Below are 23,004 nucleotides of genomic sequence, written 5' to 3' on the forward strand. Positions count from 1 at the left end.
CATTGTTTGTATTAATAATCATTTAACATTTCCTCGTGTGCAGACGAAACCAGGCAGGACCCCAGCCATTCTTTCAAGTTATATTACTTTTTTACTTCAAGAGAGTTTTCTTGACTTTAATCGTTAAGTAGAAAAATTCAATTTTAAAAGTAATTATTAAAATATAGTTGCTTAGATCTGAAACCAATAATATGAAGTGTTGAGACTGTGACAAATTTTTTTATCTAGACTAAAGCCAGATTTAAGTCTTTCCTTAACATTTTGTTCGTTCTTTACCTTTTATTAATATTCTAAAAGACTTATTTATGTCTCAGGGTAAACAAGTACCTTTTAACACAGTGCAACAAAAATTATATAAGATAACGTAGATGCCAAGAATCGAGGTATTGGATTTTTAAGTCCTTAAAAATAATTACTACTTAAAGGTTGAAGTAGTAAAAATTATTAACTTTAGTCCGATCTCGATAATCACGTCCCAAAAAGTATCAATTTTAAAAGAAAATTATCAGTCTAACTGATATACGTTCTTTAGCATTAGAGCAAAGTATTTTACTTATTAACTAATCATATCGTTCACTAGTTTAATTTCAATTAACATATTCATGCATAAGGATTCTCAAATATGTATCAGAAAAAAAAAATTGAGAAGAAACTGTGCCTTCATCTTTACTATACAAGATAAATACATTTAAAAAACTTTACTGGAAGCCCGCTTCTAATTATCAGAAGCGCAATCCCGAATCGTAAGACTTTGCATGTAAAATTCCAACCCGTCATGCAAGGTAAGTAACCTAATTTAAAGTTATCACTTGACGGATTTCCTATTACAAACTCATGAATAACTACATTTTCTGCTCAATCTACAATTAACCTAATTTATGCCCTAGTTTCGTCTTTAACAGAAGTATAAAACGAGCCTCAAAATACCATTTTAAAAGCATTATTGAAACAAGTTCGTTTAAGAACTAAGTTCAATATCATTAAACGCTTTATCTTTGGAAAACTGAGTTCGTAATATTATCAGTAAAAGTACATAATAAATATGTTAATTCCAACAAATTCTTAGTTGGTTATCTGCTTATACACACTTTCAATAGATCAATGAAACTTCCCAAAATCCATCAACTAGAGCTTACGTGTCTCCATGAATAAGCAAGAACACTTATGGCTAAACATTTAACTTTAATATTTATATAATTCATAAAACAAAAGAATAATTGTTTACAAATAGTAGGTGTTGGGTCTCCTGGCCTTGAAGAGAGATCCTCCAGATTTTTGTACCCGCGAAGGTAATGGGAACCGGATTTTGGAGTCGTGCATCTGTTTTACGAGGGGTCTTCTGCAGACGGAAGAGTGTACAGGCTCAACCTTAATGATTTGGATTGAGTGAGCACGAGCACGATGACGAGCTCCCATATCACGGTAGCATTGAGTAACCGCGTCAGATACGTTGAGGTCACGGTATTCACGGTACATGTTATGTGTTCCGGAACGGGAGTCATACCTGAAATATTGTGGAACTCATGAATATAGGTTATCGTAAGTAGGGAGTTAGACATGCTAGATATTAGGAATATATAAATGTTTGTCCAAATTACTGAAATGACGTCACTTATAACTGTGAATATTTACACACTCAAGAAATGAAATCAAGTAACAGCAAATCCAGATCCATCAAGGTAATCTCACACGCCAATGACTCAATCTCTTACGATTAAAAACAACCGATGAAGTTGCCGGATAGGAGATCATCCAATCCCGTAAGAGGATCTAAGGAGCGTGTATTATTTCACTTCAAAATCCCTTAATTCAATGTATAAAAGATAATTACCTCAACCAAATGCCAAAGTTCTTCACTCTTAAGGGTCTCTTCTCCTTGATCAACTTAACAGAGACGATTTCTCCAGTAGTCTTCTTGAACTTCCTGAGTTGACGAAGAAAGTACCAAAACCGAGATTTAGCGACGACATCGTCAGGAGCAAAGATTCTCATACGATAGAGAGAAGTAACTTGCTCCTTCTCAGTGGGCAATTTACGCCCGATCACGCAGTATTCCTTCAAGTTTCCCTTGGCTCTCATTCTGAAAAACGATCTACTCGCGTGGAAACGCTGACCGGAAAAGAAAGAAGGAAAGAAAAAGAAAGATAATTATGAGATGAGTTAGGAAACACAAGTCACGCAATCTTGGGCAAGGGGAACCAACTGGCGCATTTATAGCCATAGACTATGGTTCGCTCCTTACATCCAGAGAAAAATAGGAATCCTCCATTACCTTTGGAAATGAAAAAAAAATGTATGCAGGGATTTATTTTTTTATATGAAGAAGTATTCTACCCATTCTTTGAAAGTATTAATGATTTGACTTAAATTATAATATTCATAGTCCGAATAGACTCAGCGAGGTTGCGTGATGCAATACATACAAAACAAAATGCTATGATATTTAAAAAAATACAGTTGTTCTTTCATTTATTCACGCAACATATATTTTATGTTCATAGAATCATACTGCATACATATGGCTTGGATTCTTATGCACTCGAATGGCCATCCAATATAGGTCATGGTTAATCTATTTAAATATTATGTTCTCAATCAAGAGTATAATTCAACGAAAGCCCTTTTTATTGAAAAAAGGGTGTAAATGTAAATTTACATTCAAGTTTATTTAATTAAAAGTTGTAGTAAAGTGTACAAAACTTTAATTTCTACATACTATCCGAATGTAATGATTACATTAACTTCTCTAAATATATATGAATAATTGTTTAGAGGAACAAATAAAACGAAATGCTGCTATTACGAGACTGGGTAAGGATAAAAAAGTATAAAAAAATTGAGCTACAACTTTTGGCTTGAGCAGCAGCAAATGAGATGTATCATTTTTTGATCCAAAAATATATTTAGAAGAAGTAACTTAGATATAACAGAATATATATGTATATATGTAATGGATATTCATTCGTACAGATGTGTATTTATTTTTAATTTTTTGTCTAGCTACATATTATTATCCTTGCATTTGACGTTTATGAAACAGCAGAGCTGCACACTCTCACTTGCCTTGATGATGAAAAAGAGAGTTTATTCATTATTGTATACATTCCCTTTACTTTGTGAACATACGTAAAACATAATAATAATATTATTAATATAGACTGTCTGTAATAATAGTGTAGTGAGTTAGGTACATATAATAACATTATATATTACTATTAGTATTACGTATAGATACATAGACACATCCACCAACATTTTACATATTTATTAATAATAATTAATATAATATTTGTTCAAATTCTTGCTTCTTCTTGAGGAGGAGGAAAAAGCAGCTGCTAACTGGCGAATGCGTATTTGCGGCAAGGATACTTTGATACTGATTCTCTGTGTCCATTATTATTAAGTCATAATACGTTTAAGGATAGTATGACGATCATTCCACGCTTTGCAGCCACTCATCATCACCACGGACACAGTTCACATGGCATTCACCACCGTATGCGTCACCCTGGACCCATTATGATGTATCAGTCCCATCAACCCTCAAGAGCGGAACTCCATCAGCACAGCCACCACCATCATCATCATGCTCCGCATCCTCATCACCACCACTCCACCACCCTACAGCAGCAGCAGCAGCAGCAGCAACAACAAACACATCCTTCCAATTATCCACCGCCTCCAACCTCTCTCCACTTCCATAGTCATTATCCTCACCAATCCAATCACAACACACCTCACAATTCCCTAGCACATCCCCCTTTTTCTGCTTTACATGATCCACTCCCTCCGCCTCTCCCTGCTCCACCCATTCTTCAAAAGCCACCCCTCAAAGGTAAGATCTCTCTCACACTCACACACATTATGGACATGACTAACTTTCACATCATCTGGTTCAGAAAAAACTCCCATGTGTTTAATTAATGAATTAGTCCGGTTTAACAAAATTAAATACCAATATCGTCTAACGGATGAGTCCGGTCCGTCTCATAAGAAGAACTTTACTGTGTTACTTAAGCTAGGAACGGAGAATTCTTGTGTATATGAGGAGTACATTGCTTCTGGGCCTAGTATAAAGAAGGCTCAACATGCGGCAGCAGCCCTGGCTTTAGAAGAAACAAAGTTAAAGCATCCAGTTCCTAAAGTCAAAACCGTATCAAATGGTATTTTTATTTATTGTCAAAATGCTTGCAAAGTCTTAATTGATATTTATATTGTAAATAATCATTTTTAGGAATATTAATGCCGACTGTGGAATTAAACACACTGGCAATGAAGAGACGAGAACAAATCCAATATGAACTTATCCATCCTTATCATGACCCTAAATGTCAACGAAAAGATATGAGAAGGTAACTTTATTCATACAAGTTTATTGATTTACTCATTTTATGCCAAAGAAATGGTAAGAAAGTAACAAAGGTTGGTGATCAGATTCCCTCCTCCAAGGATGGTCCAAATGACAAAGGATACGTAGTTAATTTGAAAGTTGGTGAACGGTTGTTTAAAGGGGAGGGAGTCACTCTCAAAGCAGCCAAACATGATGCAGCCTATGCAGCACTATTGACGCTCAAGGTATTTCAATTTAAGAATGAGCTTGTGCATTGATTTCCATTCTATTTTTTCTTATTCAACACAGCATGCACCGACCTCATTTAGTAAGGTGGAACTTGATCCATCATCTGCACCTTTTATCCCTGGAAATCCCTTAAATAGTTGTAGAACAAGTAGTGAACATAAATCTCCCGTCTCATTAGTCCACGAAAATGCACTTAAAAGGAATTTATCAGTTACCTTTCAAGTTGAACGAGAGTCTGGACCACCGCATATGAAAACATTTATCACAAGATGTTCCATGGGAGAGTTCTCAACTGAAGGACACGGGGAAGCAAAAAGGGTAGAAGAAGGTGTATGAAAATCCTCAGTTCCAATAATTTACTCTTTATTTTTGGTGTTAGGCCTCCAAGAAAAGATCTGCAGAATTAATGTTAGAAAAGCTGAAGACACTACCTCCCCTAGCCAACTGCTCTGTATCAAAACGAACCTCAAATAATAGTAAATCACATAAAAAGAAAATTTTATCCTCTGCTAAACGACGAGCGAAAAGCCTTGTCAAGCTACAAAAATCAGAGTCTGATGATTCCCCTCAACTGTGCATCCCATATCAAGACTTATTCAAATCCAACACGCTAAAAAAGAGAAGGAACCTATCTATACTTTGCTGGAGGAGAGGGGACGGAAACGAAAGCTGGAGTTTATTATGCAGGTCAGTTATCTTTTGTGCCTATGTAAATGTTTATAATTTTGAGGATAAATTATGGAGCACACTAATTCATCAACTCAATCACGAGGAAGGGTTGGATTTCTAGAAGATTTAATGTTTTTTTTTCTTAAAGGGCTAAACAGTTTGAATGTGTCGTAGATTAAAGTTAAAAAAAAAAGAAAGAAAAAAAAACATACGAAAAGATATTTTTCCCTCTGAATTTGTAAACAAGTTTTCAGATATGTTCAAATAATATCTTTATTTAGTTTTTCTCTATCACTAAACTAGAACTAATAAATTAATAATATTCATCTGTTTTTGCTTACACATTGATAAGTTTTTTTTCAATTTTAATCAAACATTTCTTATATTCATGGCTATAAATTGTTTTTGAAGGTATATCTGGCTCTATACTTATATAATTAGGATTTATTAACACTCTTCATAACGAACGTTTGTCTATTTTATTGTGTAGGTTTTTGATAAAGTGTTTAATTTTGATGTCTAAATAAATAAATATAATGTATCTAGGATTATAAATATATTGATCAAAAGGGTATAAATGGAAATGTGTATTATAGAGATATTTAAGCTGCATTATATTAAAATGAATTTTTAATACCATGAAACGCCTAGTAACTAGTCATGAATCATGATGATAAAAAAAAAAAAAAAACCTGCCTTAGAATGCAAGGTCATCTTTCGGTTGCCATTGGAAGATGTTTCTTTTGTCCTTTAACTACATATAGTGCAAGTACAAAGTTGAGTCATATATGTATATATTTGTTTAATATGGTCCAATGTGTCATTTTTTCGTTAAAAATATTAATATATGTCTATATACGGACCATATCCCTTAGTTGACTTTTTGCCACTTTCAAATGTGTGTCCCCTGTGTCAAGCTGAGAGAAAGTTCTCAAAAAGTGAGTCTGGTTTACTTTAGTATATTGAAAAAATATATATATTCATTTTAATAAAACATTCATAGGCGCTACAAATTGTATTTAAATTCGTCAAAATTCTCCATCAGTTATAGGAAAAAGATAAAATAGATTCTATTTGAATGACCATATTGGAACTTAAAACGTATCATTTATTAAATAAAGGCTCCAGACTATGGATAATATTGCTAGGTGTCTGAACCCATCCAGCAAATAAAAATAAAAAGAACATAATTGAGCGAATAAAGCCAATTAAATAATGGCCCGTGTATATTTATGAAGTGAAATAATAAATTAGGAATGTTTATTTTCCTTAATGGTATTTAAAGATTGCTTTTGGGTTGAGACACCCCATATATAAATATTATGTACATAAACGTTAAGAGTAGGAGTTGGACTCCCACCTAAAACCCGGGCAAAAAAAAAAAAAAAAAAAACCCCACATTATAAATGGTGTTCAACTACTCTTTTGAAGAGCTTTTGAAGGGGTAGTTGAAATTGTTTGTTATGTTGCATTCATCTAGTTAAATATACATAAAAATCACTGATAAACCATACACACTTAAATATAAATTTTTAGTCTTTAACTTGATTCAATTGTCCAAAATATGTATATGTAATCAAGCTAAATTTTTAGTGAGAACAAATTTATTATTGTCTGTCTTATGTCAAAATGATTTGTAAACGTCATCTATTTACGAGTGTCTTCCTTATCTTTGCTTAACTTAAGGTTTTCCTGACATATAACATGATTAGTTAATATCTAAATGAACTAATTACAGAGGTGTAACAAAGTCACTAATTTATGAGTCTCAATTCTTTGACTCTATGTCCAAATCATGCCTCAAATCTCTCGATATCAAATCTGAGTAAGCTTTCAAGTTTTAAGTAAATGAAGACAAGTCAGTGTCAATATGGATCATACCGTTATATGATCCTTAATTGATAAAATCATGCATTTATTCATTAAGTTTTTTAAAGTTTAAGGAATCTGAAAAGTATTTACTATTAACGACATTTCCTAATTTTATGTACTTTAAGCATTTGTAGGTAGTAGGTATGATTATATTTATCTATATTCCTATAATTTGGATAATATAGACATACAGCTCATTAATGTACAAAGTAATGACAGTGTTAATGAGTATATATTTAACAAACAAATGATACATTGGACCATATTAAACAAATATATATGTCACAGTAGAGATTTAAATCCAGTAGAATCATTGATTCTCCTAGTAGAGATCATGATCGTAATCTGTCCTAGGACAGATTACGATCATGATCTCTCCTCAAACTGTTAAATATAAAAATTCTTCCACAGCCGTTTCCTTGAGCATCATAAATAGCATTTAATATCCAAAAATACATCCCGGCCCACCGGTTATGCAGGGTTTCTTAACTAAAGATAATTTATTAACTAAAATGAACCCTTACCTTAATATTGGGCTAACTAGAGGACAAGTTAAAGATGTTATATCATTATTTATACAATACGGAAGTTTTAGGATATAAGGAATGTATGTTGAACTGAGCCTTACTAAAGTCAGCTTGTATTCTTAAATACTAATTTGGATTCAATTCAGTTCCATCCAAATGAATACATAATGTAGTAATCAATGATATTTTAAATGTATGTTAAATAAATTTATATTTAATACAATTTTTTCGTTACAATTTATTCTTTAAAATTTTTGCTATATTGATTATATACAGGTTTTTTAAATAAGTTTGAATCATTCTGAAAGATAGTAGCAAAGTATTTTTATGGGGCGCGGTATCTTGGGAAGGGATTCATGCAGTGAACGAATCTTATTAGAGAACTCATTCAGTTCACTAAAAGAAATCACAATTCCCAGCATTAGACAAAGATTAATTTTTACAAAAAATGTTAAGAAATCGGCAATGAAAAGAAACATTTTTGTACAATATTCTAATATGCAATACTTGGCATTATATTTTGAAAACACGTAACCTCTTCAAATATTCAATGCTACTATCTCCCTCAGTAAAATTTTAATTTGTCCTAGGAGAGAATAGGATTGTTATCTCTACTAGTAGAATTATTGATTCTCCTATGAGAGATCATGATTATAATTTGTCCTAGGACATATTACGATCATGATCTCACCTAGGAGAATCAACGATTCTACTGGATTTCAATCTTTACTGTGATATATACATACATAACGCAACTTTTTATATTTATATGAAGTTAAAGAACAAAAGAGACATCTACCAATGGGGACCGATAGACGATTATGCATTGAAACCGATAACTTTGCACTCAAATGAAGGTTTTTTTTTTTTTTTTGTAGAATATATTTATATATGTATATAAACCCCAAGTTTGATCGTCATATTTTTATTTGGAAAGGCTTGGTTTTTGGAACTTTTTTGATTTTTTTTCCAAAAATCCATAGCTATTCACAAAATTAATTTCAGAAATTAAAATTTTTGAAAAAAAAATTCAAAATATTAAATTTCTTGGAAAAAAAATCAAAAATCCATAGATTTCCCAAGAAATTATGTTCTTTTAAAAATCTACGATTGTCCGCAATAATTTTTGGAAAAATATTTCAAATTATAAAAAAAAAAAAAATCTACATCTTCTCACAAAAAATTACATTTTTTGAAAAAAACTTTCAAAAATCCATTTTTATTCTGAAAAAATAATTTTTTTTAGAAAAATATCAAAAATGGACTGTTGTTCACTTAAAATTTTATTTTTCAGGGAAAACAAATCAAAAATTAAATTACAAATATGAAATTTTTTGGTAGTTTTTTTAGTTAACAAAAAATTAAATTTTTAGAAAAAAATTCAAATTTAAAGAAAAAAATGAAAATATCAGATCTACAGCTTTTCACAAAAAATTACATTTTTGGAAAAGTATAAAAATTATTTTTTTTTGTAAAAAAACTTTCAAAAATCCATTTTTATTCAGAAAAAAATAAATTTCAAATAATAAACTTATTGGAAAAAACTAAAAAAAATCAAAGCTATTCACGAAATTATATATTTTTTTGTGAAAAAAAAATTAAAGAATTATTTTTTTTCTAAACTTTGATGTGTTGGGGCGGTGGGCTACAACCCCACAAGCCCACACCTAGTGGACGCCTCTGAGTCACTAGGCATTTCATGGTAATAAAATTGTATTGCAATATAATGCAGCGTAAATATCTCTTTACACAATTCTATTTATACCCTTAGGATCAATGTATTTCTGGTCATAAATGCATTTTTAGCTATATAAATTAAACACTTTTTTCCAAAATTTTCATTTCTTCTCAAAGTAAACAATGCGAGATGTTGAATTTAATTAAATTTAATACGTACCTATTGGATTTATATTTTAATAATATGTGTTATATATGTACTGTAAAAATTAAAAGTAAAGTTAAACTTATATAACTCATAGAAGTTTAGAGATATCACTGTAAAAAAATCGTATTAAATAATTGATCAATCGTTAACAATGTTTTTTTTTTGAAAAAAACATTTATTGATGAACCCTTACTTACGAGGAAAAAAGAGAATTAATATAAGCAATTAATTCTTCAGTTTTTAGTGAAATGATAAATCACAGTCAATGAAGGTATTTAATTATGGTCATTAGCCGGTCCTGTAAGTTGATCATTATATTTGTGCTCCTGTGGTTAAAAATTAACAACATTGATTACGTGAGCACCATCCTTGAGTCTCTAGCCATGGGTCAATTCCAACTTATACTTTTCAATAAGATCCATCTTAAACACCTCCAATATGATACAAAGATTGTGTTACACTCATTTTCTTTGCTTTTGGATCAATCTTTAGCCTCCATACATTCTATATTTGAATCTGATGGATTATGGAATATCAGGGGGGAGGTCGCTGGGGTGGCCTGGAGGAGCTGTAACTCCTCCAGGCCTCCCTCCCAATTAAAGAATTTTTCCTCTTTACTAGAACATTTGAATTTTTTTTTATTATTTATATTTCAAATTTAATTTTTGACATTTTTTGTAAACAGCTGGGGATTTTTGATTTTTTCCCCCTCAAATATTTGAATTTTTTTCCACAAAATTGAAAACTTGAAATTTTATTCCAAAAAATGTAATTTTTTTTTTGAACAGCTGTGGATTTTTGAATTAAATTTTTTGAGAATATCCATAGATTTTTGAAATTTTTTTCCATAAATTTTTAATTTTTTATTCAAAGTTTTTTTAATTTTTGGATTTTTTTGTAAAAAAATTCCAAAAACCAAGACATTCCCAAAATATAATACTGCAAACGTTTCTGAATAACCTTAATCTTAAAGGAAATAATCAGCAAATAGCCCCATCTATATTTGGATGTACTGAAAGCCTACCTAATTAGGGATTGGGACTTCATTGATTTGGAGTTGGCCCATCCCTATAGTTATGCCTTATCTAACAGACACAAGGTTGTAATTTATGCAAATGTATATCAGTAGGTGACGGTAGTGTTTATACAAACTTTTAGGTGTCCAATAATATAAATTTAAAAGTTATGGACGATTACTCATTCTACAGTATTTAGGGTCCACCTAAATTTTTCCCCCAAAAATTTAATTTTTTTGAATTGCTATGGATTTTGGAAAAAAATTTATATTTGAAATTTTTTTTCAAATAATTTACTATTTGATTTTTTTTTCCCATAAAGGTAATTTTTTTAGGAACAGCTCATGCTACAACTAGACCTGAGTCTAAATTAAATCCATGTACCATGTTGTAGCAAAATAACTTACTTTTTTATAATGTGTGGTAATCAAGCTGGTTTTATTCGTGAGGCAAGATTTTAAAGTTTTCATGTAAATACAGTACGTTACTGTCATGGGTTAAAGTAGAGAGGAGGGTGTGTTTGTCATCGAATATAAATATTAACAAGAAATGGTTTGAAATTGTCTCCTGAGGGATTTTGCCTTTCATGAAGTAATGTTTAATCAACACACGAAATTCTTTTTCCTCTATTTTTGAACTGGTATTGCTGAAGAATCAACTTCAACAATACTCATTCAATGCAAAAAGGGGCGTCTGCAGGGCCTTTAGCCCTCAAAAATGGAGAAATTTAATTTTAAAAAAAATTTAAGGAATTTTTTCTAACAATTTGTGAAAAAAACCAAGCCCCCCTTCAAATTAAAATCCTGCGGACGCTTCTGAAGATTATGGTCACTTCTTCTCCTGTATAAATATATTATGTGCTTCAATGAGATGATTTCAGCTCTGGATCTCAATTTGTTTAATTGTGATGGTAAGTTATGATTTGACCTTTTGTGTCACTTTCATCATAAATCTTGACCTTGGATTTTTCGCTATATAACTCGTCTTTATTAAACCTACATAATTACATTAATTTGAGCTCTGTACCTAAATGTGTTCTTACGTTATTGTAGATTATGTGTTTTTAACAGAAAATAACCCAAAATTAGTTAGTAGTTATCCAATTATTTACAACTATAGAAATATTATATAATAATTGTTAGGAACTGTTCATTTACTGCTGCACAAAAGCAGGGTATAATTTAACCGATCAATGTTCAGAACCTTGATTAGGAGAAAAGAAGCGGAAACATCGACAGCTCACTTCTAAATACAAGAATTAATTTTTGTGTAGGATTAATGAAAAATATAAGACAATTCTTGCACGTCTTATGTATATAAAATTATCAATGTAATTGTGGTGTGGAGAAGATGTTGGATTTTATCCATTAGTACAATGGCATAATTATTATTGTTGAGACTCTTTCCAAGATTTTTTCTAGACAGAGATTTCAGTCAAGTCCTCGATCTTAGCCCTAAATTTAATTGGCCTTAAATGTGTACCGATTTTTTGGGTCTTAATCTATGAACAGATTTTATTCTCTATCCCAAGGTTATTAGAAATACAAGGTTATCCCTAATGATGAAAATTGATATAAAAAAAGATATTTGCTAGAATTACTCTGATTTCGATCCCCAATTCTACTCTGAGTCCAACAAGGACATACAATTATAACTCCACAACAAATCTTCAGGGTTACGCTCCGTCTTTTATGAGGACAAACGAAAGTTAAATCAGGGTTTGAATATAGTTGGTTCTATTTAGGAAGGATGTTCATTGTTCAGTACTAAGGAATTAAATAATAATGACAAGTGCTAAGGAAAAGAAAATTCATTCTTCAGACTACCAAATCAAAAAAAACAACAACAACGGAGCAGCAAAGTCATGTATTGGAGCTTGCTAGAATTTTAAATTTGATGTTCCGTACTGACTGCTGAGCAAGACAGACAGATATGGCGCCATATAGTATAACAGCGGTACTGTAACAGTAACAGTCAAGGAAAGTGATATATAGCCTCTTTTGGTAACAGTTATATTCTTTGACGTCACTATTAAAAAGGCGTAGTGAAAGGCAAACATTTGTAGGAAAAGCGTTATGGTATAACCTTGTATTTCTATTAACCTTGCCCTATCCTAATTTATGAGTTTTACAGATATGATTTATGAAATACATTTGATTTCAGATGACGTTATAGTATGTGTAATGTTCATAATTTTGAAACACACATGACGTAATCAACAATTCATCTAAACAATCTGTGTTGACCGAATTTTGAATGAGACCAATGCATACATAATTTTTCTTTTAGACCTGCACATACCGAATTCCTTTCAAGTATCAAATTAGTTCAGTTCACTAAAAATTGTAACGGTCTCGGACCGGTCTATAATTTTCAGTCTGAAACCCAACACTTGTAATTATCTGATGAAATATAGTTTTGTCAAATAATATAGACCCTACATATTATGTACGTAGTATAATTTTATCAAAAAGGTATTAGTCAACTTATAAAAACAGATCCATTTTCCAAAACTCATCCTCTCATCTATCATAAAAGAAGTGTATGGAAATTTTATCCCATCACAGTTTTTATCCCATTGCTAATTAGATAACATAATGTTGAAGAACATTAATGAATGAATATTATGTTTTCTGAAACTGTGTAACAAAATGTATGGTTTTTTGGGGTTGTGTGGGGTTTTTTGAATTTTTCTGAAAAAAATTAGAAAAAATAAATTTCTTGGAAAATAATTTCAAAAATCCACAACTGTTCTCAAAAAATGATATTGTTGGGAAAAAAATTCAAAAACCAATACGCATTCTCAAAAAGTTAATTTTTTTTCTTCAAAAATCCACTTTATAATTTCATAAATAAATTGTTTTTGAAAATAATTTTAAATATTGAAATTTTGTAGAAAATTTCAAAAATCCAAAGCTATTTACAGAAATTAGATATTTTGGAAAAAAATTTGAAAAATTAAATTTTTTTGATTTTTTTTTTTTTGAAAAGATAAGCATTTTGGGGATGAAAAAAAAATCAACCCTATCACCCTTACAGTTTTAAATAATGTATTAAACAAGAGCAGTCCAGCTGTCATGAAGTTTCGTTGGATTAGCTACACAAAGCAGCTTTGCGAGGAAGAAAATAAACACAAATCTCAAACGTCATTACTTTTATTTTATCTCGCAACCTTCCTCCTAAAAGAAACATAAGTAGGCCTGAAATCATATGGTAGTTAGCCAAATAAGTCAGTCATACCAAATGTTATATATCTCTTATATACTCATAGACTATCACTGTCATATTATTTCTTCATCATTTTTAAAGTGAATTACATATTATTAAAATCTACATGGTATTTTATTCGATACTGTCTAATAATATTGCTTCGTAATATTTTATAAAAAGAGTAGTTATGATTAGTTATTATATTATTTCTATGAAGAAATAGCCAAAATTTATTAATAGAAATAATAAAGTGGCCAATATATATATAATATAAACGACGAGGGATCAACAAGAAATTGTATTCTTGTTCTTTTATAAACGGAGCATAAGTATAGAATAAATTATTACTTAGTGTATTTATGAAAAAGAATAAATTATGAAATAGCCATGACGTACCAAGAGAGAAGAGGGAATCGATAGCTGAAGCAATATACATACGGTATTTTCATTCATGAGCACTCGTACTAGTGATGACTAAATATTAGATGTTCTCTCCTCAAGAATGAAATAATAAAGACAACAGCTTTAGAAATAAAAAGAATACCCTTCATATTGACAACAACAGAAAAACTCTGTCGCAAAAACAACAACTTAGGATTTACAATCCTAATTTAAATTGATTATGATATAAAGTGGCGAAACAAAGACAAAGTGATCTACATTTGTACTAGGTAGTAGTAGTAGCCACAACTCTTTCTTTTTTTACGACAGGAGCGTAGAATATTATTCCATAGCAGTGTCGTCTAACCATAGGGCAAAGGGGTCATTGATCATCCACTTTTACGTAATTTTTTTTTGTTATTGTAATATAAAATTATCTTCTTGTCAAATTTGGTATTGATTAAAAAAAACAAAAACATGTAAAAGTTGTCAAAAAGCGCCTACTTCCTGTTTGCAAACCTATGAAAATGCTTAAATTCCGCTCCAATGAAGAGATTGTCGTTTAAATTGAGGACTATTTTGAGACAAAATATAAAATATTTTATAAATGGTGCATTGAAATGTGAGAGTTGTCCTGGAATGATTGTGTTGCTCTTGATAAATAAACACAATTTAATTTTGAACGGAGAATAAAAGTTTTTTTAGTTAAGCCTTGAACTTTTCAGTCCATATGTTAGTACAACCAGAAATCTACACTTTTAGGCCAAAAGTTTGACTCAATTACTCAATTTCACAAAGCACGCTATGTTAAACACGTAAAGGAAAGCACCACAAAATGAGTAAAAGTTTAAATCTTTGCTAAGAAAAATTGTAATTAATCTATATACAGAGTGCAACAAAGAAATTTTCTGCGATGAATTAGCAAAATCAAAACCTTAATAACTTTTCATTATAAAAGTATAATGAAAAATGTTATTCTACAAACATTTAGCAATCAATTTTGGCAAGAATTTTTCAATATAACCTGGCGATGGTTGCGACAATATAATATACAGACATGTTAGAGCATTTGCTTCTTGATGCTGGCCTTGAGCTCCTGCACATTTCTGTGTGTTGTCTTCCCAATCTTGCTCTCTAAGACGCTCCACACACTGAAGTCGAGGGGGATTGATATCAGGGCTGGAAAAGGGCCAGAAGGTCTTGTCCCAGAAGTCAACAAAGTGCTCCTTGTTTATGTTCTGTGCATTCAAGGACGTATGGCTTGGGTCCATATATACTTGTTCTCAGGATGGTTAACCCAGGGTAAGATTTTTCACCTCGGGAAATTATAGTAGGCCTCAGCCCCAATTTTCTCATTGGGCTTGAAGAAGAAGCTATCCATTTTCTTCCCAGCAGAGGTCACGACTCCCAGGCACATTGTTTGGACCGGATGTTTTGTCCTGAAGGCGCCCTGGATTTCCTCAAGTGATACTGCTATAAATCTGTCGTTTCTGTGGCTGAAAACCTGTATTGTTTGAGAAGATCTTTATAGTGAAAGGATGAATCTTCAAGTAATTAAGTGCTTTTTTGCATCTCTCAAGCCTTAAGGCCTTCATCCTCTCGGTAAGGAGATGTATTGGAGTCCTCAAAAACCTCTTAAGGGTGAGGTAATCATGAACTGTCCTCCTGATGGTGATCTCGTCTACATTGAACTCGTCAGCCAAGCAGCGCATTGATGCTTTGGATCTTCCTTGATCTTGGCCTCCAGAGACTTGAGAAATATTTCATCTCGCTTCAAGCAATTTTCTCCACTGCCTGCCTTTCTTTTGACTCCTTTCCTATTCTTCTTTGCCACACTCGTATTTCGGAATGTCCTCACGGTCACGCCGACAATGTCTGAAATTCTACATCTGCGTCGAGAAGATCCGAAACCCTTTGCCTTTTTGATTCCTGCTCACTCATTTTATCTGATTTTGATTAAATCAAAACAATGAGCGGGAAAAGCAACACATGTATCGGAACATTGCTTGACATGTCACCTGAAACCTTAATTAGAGCAAAAAAATTTATTTTATTAACGCAAAATTTCCCTGTCGCGCTTTGTATATATAGTTATGTATAATTGCATTATTACTATATAAAAATACAAAAAAGTCTATTTTTATCAACATACCTACAGCTAGAGGTTAATTTGGTCCATGCCTGAGCCCAAAAGCCTGCCGTCCTAACCTCATTTTGCCTATCCCGAAAAGCCCGTGGCCTGAACCTTTCAGCCCGAAATTTATTTCCAATGTAAAATAATTCCCTTACGACTAATCAATGGCGTCATCCTCGATTTGACACCTTATGAAAAATAAGCTGACAATCACGTTTTTGATAATTATTTAAGAGTGTTACGCGGTCCTTTCCAGAATTTTTGCCTGGACCAATATAATTTTTTTGTAAAAAAACTACAACAACAACTTAATAATTAGTTTTATATAAATAATAAATAAAAATCGGAATCCCCAATTAAACATTATTTTTCCGATGCTGATTCTGATTTCAGAATAAACACCCAATTCACGATTCCGATTAATCATTCCATCACTAGTAGCAGGTGTCTATACTTATAAAGCAAAGTTTTTCTATTTATTTGTTTGATTTTCTGAGTAGGACTTATTTTTAACAACGAGCTATATCTCAGCCCGTCATATTAAAAAAGAAAAAAATAGCTTAATAAGGGCTTAATAATGAAAAAATCAATAGTTAGTAGCGAAATTGTCTGCATTGCTTTTCATGATATTCTCCAAGAAGCATTATACACTTTTGCATGCGTTTGAACCAGATTTTGATACATTTGTTCAATTCTGACTAGTGTATCTCCAAAACATCTATTTCATTTAAGGCAATTCTATTGGCCCTGATATGGCCTTACAAATAAAGTCAATTAATTTCTCATACTTTTATTGTGACGATAAATTTTTGGCTTCTTTAAGTGCAATTTCCAGCGCCTCCAAATGGTTAATAAGATTTTTTTTTGTTATAAATTGAATTATCAATTTATTTGTTATAAATTGATAATTATTCGTTGAAGAATATAAATGTATTTCACCACACTCATTTTTGTGAAAAATTATTTCTGCTTGCCTTTGTGTTGACGACCACATATCCCCCCCCCAGCTTTTCAATGAGATTTCTGCCGTTATATACTCAGTCTTTTTGTGTTGATAGTCTTCAAACTAAATCAATATCTTGTTAAGGTCTGAACTTACCATACATAACATTTTTAGTTTTTTCAAATGACGCTGAATATCAGACTTTAAGTTATTTCCCTCCCTTTGACATTTTCATCAAATAGGGAATTAACAAAAAATAAAACATTCATAGGCACAAAATGGTGTATAAGAGGTTATAGAAACTACAATTTTTCAAGTATAGTTTTATAGATGATGTCACAAACCATTTAACAGTGCTCAATTTGACACAAAAATGATATTTATCTAAGTTTTAATTTGCTCAATACATTTCTAGACATAATATGAGTGAAACCTTGCTAAAATGGTTAAATAACACTCTGTATTTACCTTTATTCGCATAGTTTATAAGTTATCATCACAAATAAGTCATGGATATTATATAACGGTTATAAAGTAGTTATTTTATAGTTGTTGTCAATGACTTTATATTCTAAATATGCTTTTTATATGTATTGATGTAAATATTTGAATTAATCACATTTACGTATACTTGTATAAATAGTTATTTTTTGTTCCCTTTAATGCTTTTGGCTGTTGAGGGTTTTTTACTCGGGGGCCGACTTGAAGTACTTGTTCCCGCTCTGCTCTTTGCACCAGTTCTTATATTTCTTCCTCCTCTGGAAGATGCTCTTTGTTTTGACGGTTGTGGGGGCAAATGAGAAGGCTCTTCCACCGACTTCTCTTCCTTCTTTTTGTTTCCTGCATTCTGAATCCAATTTCTTTCCAGGTCTCTCAAAAATGCCCCTTCTGTATCAGCCATATTTGGATTACTCTGAGATTTTTGAATGTTTGGTAATTTGTTGACACGCTCATTTCGCCATTTAGATGACCAATCTGTGATTGAAGAGTCGTAGGCGCTCGGAAGAGGCCTCCTCTTCTCCCACCAACGAATTGTAAAGAAATATATAATTTCTAATATAACAACAAAGGAAAATCCAATGAAGATTGACATGATTCCTCCGATAATTCCCAAAAGATATTCCCAGATAAAAAATATCTCTCGGACATATCTGATATTTCGGCTTTTATCAATCATGATTTGAAGCTCTGTATTGGCACCATTTAATAGGTAGCACGTGCTTTCTCTTGTATCGACGGATACAACATCATAGTCAGTATGAATATCACATGATTTGAGACATGAGCATGCAGCCTTCATAGGGTCCCTGTATTCGGGTCTCCAAAGTCCAATTTTTTCTATGCTCACGATCGCTATTGAAACGTTCTTTGAAGCGAATCCTAGAGTAAGCTCTATCTTTTTGAGACAAAGTCTTTTTTCGCCAAAGCAAATCTCATCTGTTGAATTTGACTCCAAATGCCCAAAAGTCCACCAAGGTCGACAGCCACACACCAATTTTGAGACTGTAATCTCACATTTCCTCCGACACTCGTTCTCATCTATGTCCTTCTCGCATCCCCTCTCGCTCAATGAGGAATACCACAAGGTGTTTTGAGAGGTGATTAAAGTTCTACTGAATATCCTTGCTTTAAAGGACCGTTCTCCAGTAATTTCTACTGGCTCCTTTGATGTCTCTATGTAGAACTCATTGTGAAGCCTTCCTTCGGACACTTGAGAACAATCACCATTGGTAATGGATGGACCCAAATACAGCTCTAATTTAATTTCAGGATTATCTTGTGTTGAGAAATCGGCCACTTTTGAAGAATATTTTGATATGTTGTCCTTTTCTCGCAGTAACTCACATGTTTCAAACTCTGGATCCGATTTCCTTAGACAAATTGCTGATGTACCTTGTCCTGAATCGCACCCCCTCAAAAATGTTAGATTACAATCCTCTAGGATCCCTTTTACTCCTGATTCATGAGTCAAATGTTGATTATTGCACTGAATGGAGGCAAAGAAAGGAAGTAGTTGGGGATAGCGTCGGTTTGAGACAGGAATACTCAAAGCATAGAAGGCTCTTCGATTAACTAGGCCACAATCAAATCCTTCATTTCTACAAATTAAATCCGCCTCCTTATCTGACCAAGTAAGACCCTTATCATCACAAAGAGGAACGTGTTTCCCCGGAATAACTTGTACAGCAATAAGTGCATTCGGTGTATCAATCACTTGTAGTTGATTATAGTCCACTGAGTCTAAAAACACTGTTTTTAAGTCCGTTTTTTCATTTGAGCACAAAACAGAGAATATTTGAGAGCAATCTCCCTTATTTCCATGGTCCCCCCACTCTCCTAACTCACAGTCAAACACTGATGCCTCGTCTCCTTCACAATTGATTTTATTGAATACAAATAATATTGATTGCTTGGGCGGACCAAAAATATTTGAAGGTATCCTTGTCCCATATAAGAATCCTTGGGATTTACATATAACTTGTGGAACGTTGATCATGTCTTTTGAGTCACAGATGTATCCCTCCCTACCCGTCGTGTCAATGATAGGGTATCCAAAGCTTATGTTTGGGTATGATTTATTCGGTATAGGATTATAAAGACGAAGAGTGAGTGGGAATCCAGGAGAACACTCTATAAAAACAGATTCACAAGAAGTTGGGCTAGCATTATACGTATGTGAACAGTCTAGGATATGCGCCTCCTTTCCAGTGCATTTCGTATTTGTATATCGAGAGACAGTTCCATTTGTGTCCGTGTAATTCTTTACGACTTTTCCAAATTTCCATGAGAGCATACTACAAAAAAACATTTGCTTCTTCGTCCTTAAAGTATTCAGCACAGAAGTAACTCCTTTCCGAGTTATTATCAAGTAGATAAGGCTTTCCACGAGTTCGTAGCCATGAGTTGGACCCCAATTGAAGACCACCGGAGTCACAAAGCAATGCAATGGGATAAGAGCGATCACAGGTCGTTAAATCAATTCCATCCCATCCTTCATAAGAGGTAGAACAGTCCTGCAGTGAATCTTCTTGTCCTTTACAGGATAGTTTTCCAAGGATGTTGGTGGCTGGGAATGCGGGTCCTACACTCATAAAATATCTGTAATATTTGAAAGAGAAAGTACAGTAAGACAAATGTGTCATTTCTAATTGTTCATATTTCATACATAAATTGGAAAATATTTAACTCCTCCCTAACTTTTTACTTTTAACTGCATTTTCTTTTCTTTTTTACTCAATCTTATAATATTATTATTATTTTTAAACTACATACAACCTTTCAACTTTTCTCAGCTTCCATAGTCAATGCATTTACAAAGCATTTTCTTTATTAAAGGAATTTGAATTAAAAGTTGATCTCTACTACATGAACGAATAATTAATTATTTAAATGGCGGACTTACTTTTGACCACCTGAGAAACCAAGGGATTTACACATGACTGAAGCTTCCGTCCTACCCCAACTATCTCCACAGAGGTAACTTTCCTTCCAATAGGAAACATTAACAATTGGATATCCCACCCTTTTGGAGGATGTTCCACTTAAACGAAGACTGATGTCTAATTCCTTCCTAGCCTTAGTGAATACCTCTCCCAACTCTGTAAATTTTGGTCTCTTTAACTCCTTTCTTTTAGAATCCCTTTGACTTAGATCGATACTGAAACACGGACCTTGAGGATTGAACTCTTTCCTCAGAGATGCACAGCACTCAACTTCTATCCCAGACACACTGCATTTCCTCAGGGTTTCAGTGCAGGAAGGATATGAGAGTAGTGCTCCCTCGATCATGATCCTTTGTAGAAGTTGCCTCACTTTTAGCGAGCTCTCATTGATCCACAGAGGATTCCTCGTTTTTGAATCCAAAGGATTGTAGTTCATGGAAAATACATCGTCCCAATTCTTCCATAGTACGCTCATCAATGGTATTCGGCTGGATACCTCCTTTCTTTTCTTGGAGGCAGAGTATGTTGAGGGACAAAACGTGATGCTGGGGAAGTCTCCTTCTACAGATCCCCGCTCATCAATGACCGTGAGTACACGTGGAGATCTATAGTAAAAGTCCGCGGCTCTTGCACTAAAAAATATCCCTAAAATGATGGCAATCACGCAAATAAGTCCCCAAAGTATCCGCTCAAATAAATGTTCTCGGCAGTAGGTGAGGTATTTAAAGCCATGCAGATTTGTATGCCAGGAGAATTCACGTGCTGTTCTACCAAATGAGTGATTACAACAATTGTCTCTATTCTCTACAATGTCCTGTTCATCCAAAATGATGTAGGGATTGTAGCTTTCTCGATTTTTTCGCGCTTCGTGAGTTCGGTGTATATTCCTATGTATGTATGTTGAGTAATGCGGAGGACTATCAACGTTTCTATTCGCTATTATACGTACCTTAGAAGGAGTAAATCTTGCTTGTGCATACCCCCGGGTATTCCCCATAAATGATCAAAGATGAATCGTCTTTTGTTCTGCTTGTTCACTGGAGCATGCCAAGCGGATTTAGGAGGCCAAGATTTAACACTTCCGGATCTAAACTTTTTTCCTCCTTTTTCTTCATCCTTTTTCACGACTGTCATGCTCTTCACTTACTTGTAGGCAAACATAAAAGTTCCAACTATATTATCAAAAATACAAAAAAATGCTTCATAGTGACACGATATAATCACAGAATGCTTAATCAATATTTTTTTGTGTTCCACATATTATGTGTCGTTCAAATTATCCCTCAAAACTATTATATGTAACTTTACATTTGTTATTAATTTCTATTCCTTGAATTTCAACACGGTTTTTCTACTTTATTTTTCCTTCATTAATATATATATATATTTTTCAAACACTATACCAACGAAATGAAACAACGGACTGAAAGTCAAATCCGCTAAAAAGCGCAGGAGGTTTTTTTATATATCCAAAAGGAGGTTACTTCTACACTAAAGGAGAAAGGGGAGACATGTCCCTTCTTTTAGAGGGGCATGCATGTTCTAATTAAAAGTTTTCATTTATCATTTTACTTAGATAGGGGGTGAGGGTCACATACCTTGATATAGGAATATAAAATGTGGTAATTGTGACTCAAACGTAGTTTTTTAATTGAATTTCTTGTCTTATCCACTACTCTTGACTTCCATAATTACCTTGTTAACAAAGAATAAAGTTACGTTTCGACTTAATTTTATGGAATTATCATACATAAACAAATAAAACTCATTTGGGTGTGCATCTTTTCAGCAGGCTTCTTTTCAGTGCAGATAATTTTAACTTTCTTATTTTAGGTACAATATCATTGCAACGTCATTTAAATGTAATTATATCTTAGAATTAGTATTTCTCTTAGAAAACAATTCAAAGCAAATTAAATAATATATACTTGTATTAATATTATTTAAATTAAAATACTTTTAAAAATACCTTTAATATATACAAATGAATAAATTAATGAAAGCATGACTTATATCATATTACTTTCCGATTGGAATTACTTTCAATCAAAGGTAACTGTATAATAAATGATTATATCATTATCTGGGGTCTTCAATAACCAATAACAATAAAAATTTCAGCATACATAAGTACGGAGTCTTCAGATGATGAATCTTCTATTTACTCCCTCCTTTTTGTGTTTGTCTGCGTGAGTCTTGAAATAAAATTTTCTATTATGCTGCAGGATTTTGAACTCCCCCATCAATGCAATTGGGGGATATTTTAGTAAACGGATCATTAATCTAAATATAATGAAGCAAAACATATCTGTATGTCTAAAAAAAAGTTATAGGGTAATTCTAAA

At 32.6% G+C, this 23,004-nt stretch overlaps 3 protein-coding genes and 1 non-coding gene across 4 annotated transcripts in view; 1 reads left to right on the forward strand and 3 right to left on the reverse strand.

The window, feature by feature from the left end:
• Positions 1–1,175: 1,175 nt before the first annotated feature.
• RpL18A (ribosomal protein L18A) lies at positions 1,176–2,171 on the reverse strand. The gene is made up of 2 exons (XM_040711808.2): positions 1,832–2,171; positions 1,176–1,504 (listed from the first exon to the last, which is right to left on the reverse strand). The coding sequence occupies exons 1-2, from the start codon at positions 2,077–2,079 to the stop codon at positions 1,222–1,224; spliced, it is 531 nt and encodes a 176-aa protein (XP_040567742.1). The 5' UTR covers positions 2,080–2,171; the 3' UTR covers positions 1,176–1,221.
• On the reverse strand, positions 1,585–1,784 carry LOC121119143 (small nucleolar RNA SNORA53). Its single transcript, XR_005864689.1, has one exon. It is a non-coding gene; the product is annotated as a small nucleolar RNA SNORA53 (small nucleolar RNA).
• A 922-nt stretch (positions 2,172–3,093) lies between the features above and the next one.
• The window catches only part of LOC121117113 (double-stranded RNA-binding protein Staufen homolog), a 40,223-nt gene continuing 20,312 nt past the window's right edge, over positions 3,094–23,004 (forward strand). The window contains 7 exon segments of the mRNA XM_040711413.2: positions 3,094–3,835; positions 3,900–4,163; positions 4,235–4,352; positions 4,401–4,575; positions 4,640–4,897; positions 4,959–5,142; positions 5,145–5,266. Coding sequence (XP_040567347.1) covers positions 3,427–3,835; positions 3,900–4,163; positions 4,235–4,352; positions 4,401–4,575; positions 4,640–4,897; positions 4,959–5,142; positions 5,145–5,266 — 1,530 coding nt within the window. The 5' untranslated portion in view covers positions 3,094–3,426.
• On the reverse strand, positions 17,758–21,977 carry LOC121117114 (uncharacterized). Its single transcript, XM_040711414.2, has 3 exons — positions 21,609–21,977; positions 20,620–21,546; positions 17,758–20,315 (listed from the first exon to the last, which is right to left on the reverse strand). Exons 1-3 carry the CDS (start codon positions 21,791–21,793, stop codon positions 20,012–20,014), a joined length of 1,416 nt encoding a protein of 471 aa, XP_040567348.1. The 5' UTR covers positions 21,794–21,977; the 3' UTR covers positions 17,758–20,011.

The sequence above is a fragment of the Lepeophtheirus salmonis genome, chromosome 5, assembly GCF_016086655.4.
Source record: "Lepeophtheirus salmonis chromosome 5, UVic_Lsal_1.4, whole genome shotgun sequence".
Lineage (NCBI taxonomy): Eukaryota > Metazoa > Arthropoda > Copepoda > Siphonostomatoida > Caligidae > Lepeophtheirus > Lepeophtheirus salmonis.